The sequence below is a fragment of the Mixophyes fleayi genome, chromosome 4 (genome assembly GCF_038048845.1).
Source record: "Mixophyes fleayi isolate aMixFle1 chromosome 4, aMixFle1.hap1, whole genome shotgun sequence".
NCBI classification, from domain to species: Eukaryota; Metazoa; Chordata; class Amphibia; order Anura; family Limnodynastidae; genus Mixophyes; species Mixophyes fleayi.
The window spans coordinates 335,124,679-335,139,662 of NC_134405.1; the positions used below are offsets into that span (position 1 = coordinate 335,124,679).

The window sequence follows — 14,984 nt, forward strand, 5'->3', positions numbered from 1 at the left end:
GAATATTATAATGCTCTGATTGAAGTGAAAAGCAACAGGTTAAAGAAAACCAACAACAAAACCCCTCAAACACATTCAAGTTAATTTAATGGTGAGATTCTGCTTTTTCTTCAATACGTGCTGCAGGCAAATGTCGATTTTCCATGAATATAAAAGGCCGGCTGATCAAGCAGCGCGCGGTCCGTTCTATCCTCCTTCCCTCGGCTACTTTAGCAATTGGATTTGCAGCTCTGATGTCTTCTGGTGCTTTTACATGAAAATGGTTTCTGATGGTTTCATTTAATCGGGTTTTTAAAAGAAATAGTGTGTGGCACAAATCTTAATTACCAATGAGCTCATATCAGGAAGGAAGGGGAGAGTATAGCTGGCTGCCAATTTTGCTTGGCCAAGTGTAACAAACTGCCCCATCTTTGTACTGAGCGCAAGTGAATACGCCCCAACTTAGTGACTGTGCGCAACGCATTTTCCTCGCTCCTCTGAACCGCGCCGGTATCTTTACTGAGAAAATAGGTGGTTGATAAAAGATAAATGAAAATAAAGAAGTAAAATCAACATAAAATCCCATCTATACTGCCCTGTCTATGGCCTCCAGCTTGGGTGTCTATGGTAAATACAACTTGTCTCACTCATCCAAACACTCATCGCAGACTGGCTGTTAACCAAAACAAGGCACATAATAGAGAAATATATTTTATTTAAAATAATGATTTGTGTTAGTGCAATGCCATTGCTGAGACTTGGGACCGTACTACGGACGTCCCGTACACATACGATTTTCTTGCGTCACTGTACAACATGGTGCTCTACCCTATATCTCATTTCTTCACACGTATTGATAGTCCAGTTAAAACAATTCATTTTAAAAAAAAGTCTATAATTACAGGATCAACAGAATATTTTAAAACCAGCTGTCAAAATATTATTCTCACCCCCAAAATATTTCTATTTACCGCAGCAAAAATATCCCCTCCCCCCTCCGTCACATCGCTGAAAAATAGGACGCCCCAGTCAACGTTTAAATGAAACACAGTATAATATATTTCTCAGCTATTTCCCTTTTTAAGATTCCATAAGGATAGAAACACTAGAATGTAACAGATTATTTAATAACACATTGTAAATACCATAAATGGGCTGTAATCCGTATTAACCAATCAGATTGCAGCTTACGTCGTTCCAGCACATGCTAATAAGAGCTAGAATCCGATTGGCCGCTGGGGGATACAGGACATTTTATTAAATAAGCCTATTAATAGCTATCATTCAGTTAGTTATCATTCAGAGTTAACGATCTATATCATATTTTTGCACCGATTAAAAATAACCCCCATTGAATATTCAGGTAATTAAAAGTTTTTGTGCTGAATTTAAAAGTCTAAAGTCAATGTGATGCTTCGAATGTGGGATCGTCATTCTGTGGATGACTATGGAGATGTGTACCTGTCTTTTGTAACTAAATTTTATTTGTATTCTGGCAGAAGCCGTGTTTCTTTCTACGCGACAATCTCACGCACGCCCTTTTGAATCCCTGAAAATTTGGGACGTTCCGCAGAGGGATTTCCTGCGTGGAGCGAAAAGGTGAAAATGAGCTAGTTTTCCTGGAATAAATGTATAAGATAGGCTATAGCTATTTCTTAATGTACAATCAAAACTAAAAAATGCTCATTCATAGAAATAGGCTACAAAGCATTTTAAGAACTATGAACATAGTCACAATTTTGTAACAGTCACTTGTATTGGTTATTTCAGGATGTGATTGGTTCATTCCAAGCCTGCTAGCAATTTCTTTTTATCCAATCAATGCTCCTCTTTGATACCGCCTCCCTTTATTAAACTACCTCTCTGCCCACCAGCCAGGAACTTCCTCTGCAAGAAACCAACATATTAAAGCCAACTATACTACAATTTCATTATAGTGACAACAGATTTGACCCTTGTTTTAAGTTAGAAAGAGGGAGCAGCGTGCAACATTCAGTGTTTGATATTAGATCATTGTAGACGAACAAACATTTATAAACTTAAACACACATCCCCGAAGAATTTATAAGCACCGTTTACGTGACTGAGGGTTCTAGTAAAATTAGAAATCTGGATAAACTGATGGAGTCACCCCTCTTCTTACAGAGGAAGGTGATGAGAGTTTGGTATACATTATGTCAATGTTCGGAAACGGACATCAGCAAAGTTAACGTGGCGTATTGCAGGTGAAAGAGCTCACAAGAGTTAACATTAAAAATTCTGCAACAATAAAATAAAAAGAGTACATTGCAGTAATTGTACAGATGGTACCAGAACGCAGACCGCTTGCTATGAGATGACCGTCTGTCGGTGAGCAAAGGGCACCTAGAAATCCAGGTTTTACAGTCAACGTGCAGGATGTCGCTGCTTCCAGTTTTGTGTCGCCGCCAATATAACGCTCTGATAGCGTAATATCCGCCGAGTTCTAAGTTCATGGAATGGAATCAGACAGGCGATTATATGACGCAGCGATCCTCTTAATTCAGCAGTTCAACATAGTCCCCAATCGCCTCTGATGGACGTATCCGGTCTGCGTTAGAAGACGCCGCGGCTGCTCCGCTCTAAGAGTTCCGCCCCAATGCTTCGCCGAAGGGTCAATGCGGAGAGTGATGATGGTTCACAAGAGTAGAATTCGAACCTAGAAACCCCAAACGCTGTTTGTTTTTCCTTTGTTCGGTCATCTGAAAGTGACAAAAAAAAAAGAAGTTAAAATAACAACATTCTCAAACATGATACAAGTACAATAGACGAGAAATCGCAATTTCTAATTCACAAGCTTTGGGACAACGGGGGAGTAAATTGGAATTAAATCAGTTTTATAGAAAAAAAATAAAGCCAATAAAACAGATAAAAAATATCACTTAAAGAGGTTTCCCTCTAACTGAATCCTATAAAATATCTTAGTTTTTTTTGTAGATGTTTACATTAAATGCATCAGGTTTATTGATGTAATTGCCGGTAATGGAGAGCGTTAGGCTGCAGAAAGGGGGCTTAGAACAAGCACCTTGGGCGACCCCTAAAAACACTAATTACTTTTCTCCAGGTAGCCTAGCGAGAGGCACTTGAAGATCAGCGTGGGCTGCTGGAAGCCGGATACTTTGAGGGCGCCCACAAGGTCAGACTGATGAATACGTGATGTTTATGGAGAATGTTCTCTGGAGGCACAAGGTCTGATATTAAAGTGGTCAGCGGGTTCACCCTACATAGTGCTTATTAGTCTGCTAGATCAGTTTAAGCAGAATGAATAGATATTTTCGCTGTGTCGTAACCCAGCAATATATGGGAAATATTCTGGGAATTAATAAATATACAAATAGATTTTACATTAAGGTAAATGGAATAGAATAAAATACTTTATCCTTATTATTATTTTTTTTAAGGCCCCACAGTGCTCCTTAGCGCCGTACAGTAGGGAAAACAGAACATACATAAAACAGGACATACATAAAACAGGACACACATAAAACAGAACACACATAAAACAGGACACAGATAAAACAGGACACACATAAAACAGGACACACATAAAACAAGGACATACAAGGCAGGTAAAATAAATGCAGACATGAAAACAAAGGGTATGGAGGACCCTACTCATTACAGAGCTTACATTCTAAAGGGAAGAGGGCACAGCTGAAACAAGAGGAGCGAGTGTGGCTCAGAGTGGAGATTGGGACGGCTGTGAGGGTGCATTAGTGAGAATAGTATCATCAGGGATCAGTTAAGCTAAAAAAAAAAAGATGGGTTTTTAGACATTGTCTAAAAAGTTGAAGGCTTTGGAAAAGTCTGATTTCGTGTGGTAGAGAATTCCATAAGTGCGGAGCAGCACAGGAGAAGTCTTGTAGGCGGGAGTGAGAGGTGGTTACCAGAGACGGGACAAGGTGCAGGTCAGAGGTAGATCTAAGAGGACGGGAGGGAGAGTATTGTGATATGAGATTTGAGATGTATAAAGGGGTAGTGTTGTTGAGAGATTTGTAGGCAAGGGTGAGTAATATGAAGTGGATTGTGGAGGACACAGGGAGCCAGTGTAGGGTATATGGGTGTCAGGAATGCCAGTTAGCAGGAGGTTGCAACAGTCAAGGCGGGAGATGATGAGAGAATGGATAAGAGTTTTGGTAGCATGTTGAGGAAGAAAAGGGCGTATTCTGGCAATGTTTTTAAGGTGGAGTCGAAAGGACTGGAAGGTAGTCTGGATGTGAGGAATAAATCAGAGGGTGGAGTCAAGTGTGACACCAGGCAGCGGGCTTGGGACACTGAGGAAATTGTGGTGTTACTGACAGTGAGGGAGATCTGAGGGCAGATGGTGACTCTGGTAGGAGGGAAGATAATAAGCTCTGTTTTGGACATGTTGAGCTTTAGGTAGCATTGTGACATCCATGTGGAGACAGCAGAAAGACAGTTGGTTACACAACATAGTACAGAAGGAGAGAGGTCAGGGGAAGAGATATAGATTTGGGTGTCATCAGCGTAGAGGTGGTATTGGGGGCCGAATGAGCAAATTAGCGCACCAAGAGAAGGGGTGTACAATGATAAAAATAAAGGGACAAGAAAATCGCCTTGTGGGACCCCAACAGATAGTGGGAGTGGAGGGGAGGAAGTACTAGAGGTAGAAATACTAAAGGAGCGACTCGATAGGTTGGACGGAACCAGAAAAGAACTGTGTCACAAAGGCCAATGGAGTGAAGGATGTGTAGGAGAATAGGGTGATCGACAGTATCAAAAGCAGCAGAGAGGTCCAGGAGGATGAGTATGGAGAATTGACCCTAAGATTTTGCAGTAAGTAGATCATTGGTCAATTATGTGAAAGCAGTTTCAGTGGAATGTTGGGGGCTCTCTGATTGTAGAGAGTAGAAAATGGAATGAGGGGAGAGAAAGTAAGACAGGTGTTTGTACACTAATCGCTCAAGAAGTTTGGAGGCAAAGGGGAGGAGAGGAATTGGGCGGTAGAGAGGCTGGATCGGGAGATGGTTTCTTTAGAATAGGTGAGATGAGCGCATGTTTAAAGGAGGATGGAAATGTGCCAGTGAAGAGAGACAGGTCGAAGAGGTGAGTTAGAGTAGAGGAGAGGGAGCGGCGTAGCTGGGAGGGAATAGGGTCGAAGGAACAGGTTGAAGGGTGAGATGATGAGAGGAGTGCAGAGACTTTGTCTTCAGTTACTGGAGAGAAGGATTGGAGGGTGGATGGGGGAGTGTAGGTGAAGGTGGGTAGAGTGGGTGGAGTAAGTTACATTCAGCATGAGGAAACATCTTATTGAATGGTGTCGATTTTGTATTTGACATTGGTGGTAAAATCATGGTCTGTGAGGGAGGAACGGGGAGGAGGGGGAGGAGGTGCAGGTGGGCACAGAAGTGAGGTGAATGTGGCAGAGAGGCGACGTGGGTTAGAAGACTAGGTGGATATTAGAGATTTGAACAATATTTCTTTGGCAATAGAATGGGCAGCGCTGCAAGATGAAAGGATGGATTTATAGTGGAGGAAATTGGGAGAGGAACGAGATGTCCTCCAGTAGCGCTCTGCCGCGCGGGAGGACCTTTGCAGGTAGTAAGTCTGATTGTTGTGCCATGGTTGGGGTTTGGATCGTTGGAGACTATATGTAGTAGCTGGACCTGTATTGTCTAGGGCAGAAGTGAGTGTTTATTTATCTCTATTTTGGTTTTACATGGTAGGTAAATTATAAAATCCCTAAGAACTCTCCACCTTTACCTGCCCCCACTGAACACTGGTGATTCACCTTAAGATAACTTTAATGTGTTCGCTGCTCTCCTGCAAACCTTACCAAATAAAATGATGCACCTTCTGTCTGCATTATATTTCGGTGCTCCCTTATTAAGATTAACATTGGTTAAAGTGGAAATTTAGAAGTGGCGGTATGAAAAATGTAATTGGAATGTAAGTGACTGTAATTTAATAGTGTTACAACGAAGACAGTAAGAGAAGTGGTAGTATGATATACCCCGTATGCCCCCCACTTCCACCACTGTGTGTGTGTGTATATATATAATGTAAGTGACTTGAATGTGATAGTGGTACAATGAAGACAGCAGGAGAAGTGGCGGTATGACATACATCACATTTTCAGTACTGAATTTAATACAACACAAAGCCTCCCTGTGGATAGAACAGAGCCCGATGCGGAATCCAATCCCAGGCAAATGCAAATAAAGAACTCTGATCATATAAATACACAGCTAGGAAGCACAGAAGGGAACTACAAAGATGAGCCATGTATTTAGTAAATAGTTACAGGGATGCCAATACAAGCCGATACATTGAAGGTATCTGAAAGCGGAAACACCATTAAATATGTGACTTCAGACTTTGTGCATTTTGTGATCTGTTTGAAGCTACAACAGAAACACAACTGATGACCAACGCTAGTGGGTGGAGCTTATCAATCTTGCATCACTCTGAGGCCTGAGTTTGAGTGACGGACTTGCAGTCTCCCAGGTAACAAATGTTCTATAGACTCACAAAGTGCCTCGGTGATGTCACTTGATCCCAGTGAATTGATAGGCTGCATTCTCTGAATATTGGTTTAGCCTTTCATCTGTGTAGTTGTCAAGTAGACTTACAGTCTAACCTACGTTATTTTATTTATACTTAAAGTCTAACAGTCATTCTCCACATACAGCTGCACTGGACGTGAAATAATAACTGGTCTGACTGCATAATAAAAGGGCCACAGAAATAAAATACAAGTTGCCTTATGAAAACCGTGCCGATAACACACACACACACACATATATATATATAGATGTTTCAGAAGCTTATCACAAATAAAGAAATCTGAAACAATAAGCTGTAAACACGGTGAATGGGTTTTCTCCTTTGCACAGCAGGTAACCTGTCTTACATCTTACTACAGGTGGCTGCCTCTCAGCAGGACGTGACTGGTAGCAGAACAAAAGCGGACGCTCCTCTACGCTGAGAACAGAGATGTGCGGCCATAATCTAAGGGAGCCTTTCAATATATATTTTCAAATGTTAGAAAATGTCCATTCTGCCTCCACTCTGATTTACAGATAACAATGGTATCAGGCCGACCACAGAAGTACGGGACATAAGAAAGTAAATAAGAAAATAACAAGTGGGCAGCACGGTGGCTCAGTGGTTAGCACTTCTGCCTCACAGCACTGGGGTCATGAGTTTGATTCCCGACCATGGCCTTATCTGTGTGGAGTTTGTATGTTCTCCCCGTGTTTCCTCCGGGTGCTCTGATTTCCTCCCACACTCCAAAAACATACTGGTAATTGGAAATTGACCCTAGTCTGTGTGTCTGTCTGTCTGTCTGTGTCTGTGTGTGTGTGTGTGTGTATGTATGTTAGGGAATTTAGACTGTAAGCTCCAATGGGACAGGGACTGAAGTGAATGAGTTCTCTGTACAGCGCTGTGGAATTAGTGGCGCTATATAAATAAATGGTGATGATGATGATGAACAAGTGAAGCAGTTTAGGAATAATATTTTTTATTAACGGAATCATAATAACATTGCCCCTGGACCCTTTTTCGGTTGTGCATTTATAGTAAAACGGAATATTATTATTATTAACTTGTAGTTCCAGAACCCCAACAAAGGTTTTACGTAGCACTATGTAATTTGTAAGGGGTACACACACTAAATATATACTAAAACAAATGGATGTAAATGGTGAAGAGGGCTCAGCCCCAGGAGAGTATACAATCTACAGGCCGGAAGAAAAACACAAGGTGGGGGTCGAGTGGGGGTAAGCAGGTTAAACAGGGGTAAATGGAAGCTTAAAACAATAAGCTGGTGGGGCAGGGACTGATGTGAGCGACTTCTCTGTACAGCGCTGCGGATTTAGTGGCGCTATATAAATAAATGGTAATAATAATAACAATAATAATAGCGGAGTCAGGACCAGCTTCTTTAAAAAAGATTTCAGTGACCACTTAAAGGCAGAGAAGCTGGGGGACAGTGTAATGGGTCCAGGGAGAGAGTTCCAGAGAAGAGGGCAGCTATAGAGAAGCTCTGTAGATGTGAGGAGCTTACAGTATAGGTGTGCGGCTGAGAAGCTACTCCTAAGACGAGGATGCAGATGAACAATGGACCAGAATTCTGGATAACTTCACAGATCACAGCTGTAATTGTATCCTTAGAGGCAGAGGGAGAGGGAACCACTGCAAGGATCTGCACAGTGGGGCAGCTGGGACTGCGCGGTTGGCGTTATGAATTCGCCCGTGGAGGGAAAGGTGACTTACAGGAGCGTTACTTGCGTTCTCTCGGTCAGGATAAATCCCCTACCTGTTCTTTGAGTTCCGCCAGCTGCCCGGAAAGTTGTTTCACCAGACTCATCGTAGACTCCAGTTTGTCCTGCAAGTTCCTGATCTCATTCTGCTCGTTCTCGCCCTCGCTGCTGACCAGGGACATGGCGCGCATCCGAGGGAACCAGTCCAAGTTTTTTTCCTGGAAAAGAGCAAAGAGGAAATTTACCTTCACAGGGTCCTGGTACGTACAGCACCCGTCCCTTTGTTCTGTGCAACAGAAAAATCTCCACTAATAACAGGATAAGTTAAAAAGACAACCCAAAAACAATAATATGACAAAGTGCGATACTAAATAAATATCCTGCAATCCGTAGCGGCCAATCAGGTATCAGCTTTCATCAGGTTAGTGTGATGCAAACTGATGTAAGATAATACCGGACTGCTGTTAATGTTGCCCAAATGGCTTAATAATCACTAAAATAAACTTTCCACTCCGGATTGTTAGAAGCAGAATAGAATGTTTAACAATGGAACTTTCAAACATTGCTGTGCACTTACTTATAGGTACAAGGACGAAACCGGTGCACAAAAACAACACAACTATCCTTCCATCTCTGCAGTCATTTAATTGTTCATAATTATTATCCACATCAAATCATAAATCCCCTTCCAGTATAGACATAAGAGCATGCTCTGTGGGCAGAGAGTAATATAATACCAAGCAGATCGAAGTATTTCCCAATGTATTATGTATTTAAAAGCAAATACTGGTATATTTAAATAGGTGACAAGAAGTTATCTTGCTCAGCGTTTCAAAAAAGCAAAAAGTACCACCATAGATATGTAACACAAGCAACAGATATGATACTATAAAGATATTGGAGTAATAAGACTAATACTTTGTTAGGCCACAACAACATGAGTGATTTTGATCTGCGATTGCTCACATGCGACTGCCAATGAAAATAGCACACTGATCTGTAACGGTCAGTCCCTTGTGGGACACTCGCATGTCGCGGATCCTAGGGGGAGGGTCTATCTTTGGAAAATATATCTATATGTTATTCCCGCTTTGGATGGTCTTGTCATTGAACAAAACATGGCTGTGAGGAGTTTTAGCCAGGTATTATTTTAGGTACATCATACAGCCCAGAACTGGCACCGTTCACATTACAGTCCCATTTCCACTTCTTTACAGTCGAAACTGCAGATTTAACCTGGCTACCGACTACACATGTGAGCTATTGTCATCTGTTATCAGCATTTTACTCCCCTGATTTTCTCTGTGCTGTAATTGACAAGGAGTCTAATGTACAGAGATTTAATGGCCTTTACAGATGATAGTGTCTGATTAGTAAGTATAATTACACGTAACATTATTGGTGCAGGAATTCCCATCTGCTCATAAAATATATTACAGGAGTTACGGAGGTCTGGCTGTTTACAAGGAAGTTCAGTTCAGGTATTCAGTCAGTAGTATCTACACTGCCAATCTGATAACTGTCTGGGTATGGTACAAATACAGCAACAATTTCATGGGAACGAGCAATAAAAATAATGCAAATAACACTATCGACGTCTACGATTATGTTATCTTTAAATCGGCTGTCATCAGCATGCACGGGGAAGTAAAGAATACAAAACCACTATGCTCTTTTCTGGTACCTGTGTCTAGCTTTGCACCTCGATTTCTCTTTATGGAACCGGGTAATTTAAATGAAAAAAGAACGTGCTGCGCAGTTATTATCACCTTGCATTTATAAAGCGCTGATATATTATACCGCACAGTACATTGAGGTGATCATGACACAAACGAGTGACATACAATGACAGGAAATGAGCTTATAATCCTAAGAGGTGTGCGGAACACTTTGTATATAAGATACCGCAACGAGACACGTAATTGGGGGTGGGGAAAGCGGGCGTGGCTATGTACGGCAGCTGTATTATCAGATGCCAATTATAAAGCAGCCATTGGTGACGGGTATTTTCGTGCCGGTTGAGGTGCGGTATGTTTGCAATGAGGAGAGACAGTACGAGAAGGAGATGTGAGAGATGAATTAGTCATTGTAGAAATCTATGAACAATCTGCTTGTTCCCCATGTTCGGCGGCAGCTGCAGTCACCAGACAGGCGGTGGAGATCCCCAGAGGTGGCAGCAGCAATAAAAGCTGACAGCAATGTCAGTAGAACTCCATTTATCCATAAATACAGAATAAGGCCAGATACCGGGATTTACATCAGCATACATTACAAGAGAAGTGGTACTGTGCACCTGGTTAAAGTCACGTAACAAGAACAGACTGTGAATAAAATTCCTGGAATAAAGAACAGGAGAAGTTGTACTGTGTAGTTCCCAACAGAGTAGAAGTGAAATTGAACAACTTTAACAGTGAAATGGTCAGGGAGAAGCGTTTCTAGGGGCATAATCAATAAGGATTCGCCCCGCGATTACGCGTGGCTGCGTGTGTAATGTGTCATTACGGTGCCGCAACATGGCAGATTTCTGTGCGCACCCCTATCCGCGAAGTTGCGGTACCGGGACCCATGCAGCCGTGTGTAATCGCGGGTACGGATCCTAATTGAATATGCCCGTTAAGAGTAAAATCTTCAATAACAAGAACTGACCCTGGACGTTGCCTAAGTAATGTCACTAATTCCTAGTGGTCACTTCCATGAACACTGATTGAGCCTGCAAGGGGCTGAAGGAAGTCCCTGACAATATAAAAATGTAAAGTATACCAGCTATTATGTAAAAATGTCTATCAATGTGTCAGCAAAGTTCTGTTAGTTTAAGGGGCATATTCAATTCTTGGCGGAAACGCCGAAAATCTCACGGTCCGCGCGCGATTACCGTTATTACGGTAATCGTGCGCGGAAAAACTGTTAATACGGTAATTTTCTCGCTGGATTTCAGCTCGCAGCTCCCTGAGCCGCGAGCTGAAGTCCAGCTAACTATTATCGTATTAACGGTAATAGTTTTTCCGCGGCGCGGAAAAAAACCAATTGAATATGCCCCTAAGTGTTGGTTTCCCATCAGTTCCATGATAATATCAGGTGAGGAAAGTGACAATTAGTGAGAAAAAGAGGAGCTGACATAGAGAGTGACAGGAAAGGAGAGCTGACAGAGAATGTGACAGTAGAGGAGAGCTGACAGAGAATATGACAGGAAAGGAGAGCTGACAGAGAATGTGACAGTAGAGGAGAGCCGACAGAGAATATGACAGTAGAGGAGAGCCGACAGAGAATGTGACAGGAAAGGAGAGCCGACAGAGAATGTGACAGGAAAGGAGAGCCGACAGAGAATGTGACAGGAAAGGAGAGCCGACAGAGAATGTGACAGGAAAGGAGAGCCGACAGAGAATGTGACAGGAAAGGAGAGCCGACAGAGAATGTGACAGGAAAGGAGAGCTGACAGAGAATGTGACAGGAAAGGAGAGCTGACAGAGAATGTGACAGGAAAGGAGAGCTGACAGAGAATGTGACAGGAAAGGAGAGCTGACAGAGAATGTGACAGGAAAGGAGAGCTGACAGAGAATGTGACAGTAGAGGAGAGCTGACAGAGAATATGACAGTAGAGGAGAGCTGACAGAGAATGTGACAGTAGAGGAGAGCTGACAGAGAATGTGACAGAAAAGGAGAGCTGACAGAGAATGTGACAGGAAAGGAGAGCTGACAGAGAATGTGACAGGAAAGGAGAGCTGACAGAGAATGTGACAGGAAAGGAGAGCTGACAGAGAATGTGACAGGAAAGGAGAGCTGACAGAGAATGTGACAGGAAAGGAGAGCTGACAGAGAATGTGACAGGAAAGGAGAGCTGACAGAGAATGTGACAGGAAAGGAGAGCTGACAGAGAATGTGACAGGAAAGGAGAGCTGACAGAGAATGTGACAGGAAAGGAGAGCTGACAAAGAATGTGACAGGAAAGGAGAGCTGACAGAGAATATGACAGGAAAGGAGAGCTGACAGAGAATGTGACAGGAAAGGAGAGCTGACAGAGAATGTGACAGGAAAGGAGAGCTGACAGAGAATATGACAGTAGAGGAGAGCTGACAGAGAATATGACAGTAGAGGAGAGCTGACAGAGAATATGACAGTAGAGGAGAGCTGACAGAGAATGTGACAGGAAAGGAGAGCCGACAGAGAATGTGACAGGAAAGGAGAGCCGACAGAGAATGTGACAGTAGAGGAGAGCTGACAGAGAATATGACAGTAGAGGAGAGCTGACAGAGAATGTGACAGGAAAGGAGAGCTGACAGAGAATATGACAGTAGAGGAGAGCTGGCAGAGAATATGACAGTAGAGGAGAGCTGACAGAGAATGTGACAGGAAAGGAGAGCTGACAGTGTGACTGAAAAAAGGGTTGAAATGAGAGAGATTAAGGATTTGCTGGGATAGTGCTGACAAAAGAAGTAATAAGACGCCGACAGAGTAAAGTGTCAGTAAAGAAAGAAAGTGGGAACCGACAGTGTGATAGGGGAGTTCAGGGAAAGACAAAGAACTGACAGGAGGAGTGATTGGGACACAGGCCAACAGCCATCTTCTGTCCGTAGGCAAACAAGCTGTCACTAACGGATACTGTGAGAAATTTCATCTCCTCTGAAGAAGAGAATTTAAGATAGGAAGCGCCTTAAAAAATTGAGGTTTAGTAATATCCTGGTAGTCAGTGACATAAGTTAGGGATAGAGATACACAGAGCACTGCTAATTTGAGAGAAAAGTTAGTTTATAACTGTAATTATTAGTAATTAATGTTAATATTATACATATGCAGGTTTACAAAGATTTAAGTATATTATAGTTCATATTAATGTGTCTGTGGTTGTTGCTGGGTTATTGCCAAAGTTAAAATAAACAAATATATATGGCGCTAGATAAATAAATGATGATGATGATGATGATAAAAGCAAATAAGATTATTCTAGATGAATAAATTGTATTGTTTATGTCAAACATGTGTTAATTACATAATATGTACTTGGGAAAGAGGGGGGGGGGGGTGGGTGTAGCTATAAGGAAAATCTTTCACATACCCCCCTACAAGTGCACAAAATGGCTGCCACAACTGTATATGGGAAGCTGGCACTTTAAATGTGCTCTTTGTTGAACACTCTGCCCACAAACATAATTTAAAAAAAAACCCAAAACCTATAACCATGGTTATTAGCACAGAATGACGTATCGCCTATTTTTTACTGAACGTTTAGAGACATAACACTACTTACAAACTGCATATATTTCCCGGTGAGCCCTGCCCTGTAGCAGACATGTATTAGAAGATATATTACAAGCTGGAGTCTTGGGGATGAGATATAGTGACGCAGGTTTGGCAGAGGAAGACACAGTTTGTAGCTGCGGAGCAGATGCTATTGACATAAATAGCAGAATTTTGCTTCTCAAACTGAACAAATGAGTTTATAAAATAAATGTGACAACAGTCTGGGATTATGATAACAATCGCCAACCTGGTACTTTCAATGCCAGCGTGAAAGAATAGACGCTGAGCTAGTGTGAAAAAGTTGGAAAGAGAGGTTTAGATTTATGGGTGGTAGTCATTAAGGAATGGAGAGATGTGGGATAGGATGGATACAAGATGAGGTGGAGAGTTGTGGGATGGGCTGGATACAGGATGAGGTGGAGAGTTGTGGGATGGGATGGATGCAGGATGAGATGGAGAGTTGTGGGATGGGATCAGGATGAGCTAGAGAGTTGTGGGAGGGGATGGAAGCAGGATGAGGTGTAGAGTTGTGGGAGGGGATAGATGCAGGATGAGGTGGAGAGTTGTGGGAGGGGATAGATGCAGGATGAGGTGGAGAGTTGTAGTATGGTATGGATGCAGGATGAGGTGGAGAGTTGTGGGAGGGGATGGATGCAGGATGAGGTGGAGAGTTGTGGGATGGGATGGATGCAGGATGAGGTGGAGAGTTGTGGGAGGGGATGGATGCAGATTGAGATTGAGAGTTGTGGGATGGGATGGATGCAGGATGAGGTGGAGAGTTGTGGGAGGGGATAGATGCAGGATGAGGTGGATAGTTGTGGGGGGGGGGTGGATGCAGGATGAAGTGGAGAGTTGTGGAATGGGATGGATGCAGGATGAGGTGGAGCGTTGTGGGATGGGATGGATGCAGGATGAGATGGAGAGTTGTGGAATGGGATGGATGCAGGATGAGGTGGAGAGTTGTGTGATGGGATGGATGCAGGATGAGATGGAGCGTTGTGGGATGGATGCAGGATGAGATGGAGCGTTGTGGGATAGGATGGATGCAGGATGAGGTGGAGAGATGTGGGATGGGATGGATGCAGAATGAGGTGGAGAGTTGTGGGAGGGAATGGATGCAGGATGAGGTGGAGTTGTGGAATGGGATGGATGCAGGATGAGGTGGAAAGTTGTGGGATGGGATGGATGCAGGATGAGATGGAAACTTGTGGGATGGGATGGATGCAGGATGAGGTGGAAAGTTGTGGGATGGGATGGATGCAGGATTAGGTGGAGAGTTATGGGATGGATGCAGGATAAGGTGGAGAGTTGTGGGATGGATGCAGGCTGAGATGGAGAGTTGTGGGATGGGATGGATACAGGATAAGGTGGAGAGTTGTGGGATGGGATGGATACAGGATAAGGTGGAGAGTTGTGGGATGGATGCAGGCTGAGATGGAGAGTTGTGGGATGGGATGGATACAGGATAAGGTGGAGAGTTGTGGGATGGTATGGATGTAAGATGAGATGGAGAGTTGTGGGAAG

At 43.0% G+C, this 14,984-nt stretch overlaps 1 protein-coding gene across 2 annotated transcripts in view; it reads right to left on the reverse strand.

Annotated features, from left to right (window-relative positions):
- Nucleotides 1–674: 674 nt before the first annotated feature.
- The window catches only part of ITPR2 (inositol 1,4,5-trisphosphate receptor type 2), a 180,753-nt gene continuing 166,443 nt past the window's right edge, over nucleotides 675–14,984 (reverse strand). For both annotated transcript variants that reach the window (XM_075210447.1, XM_075210446.1), the window contains 2 exons: nucleotides 8,282–8,443; nucleotides 675–2,699 (listed from right to left, as the gene is read on the reverse strand). In XM_075210447.1, coding sequence (XP_075066548.1) covers nucleotides 2,613–2,699; nucleotides 8,282–8,443 — 249 coding nt within the window. In that variant the 3' untranslated portion in view covers nucleotides 675–2,612. The remainder of the gene's footprint in view (nucleotides 2,700–8,281; nucleotides 8,444–14,984) is intronic.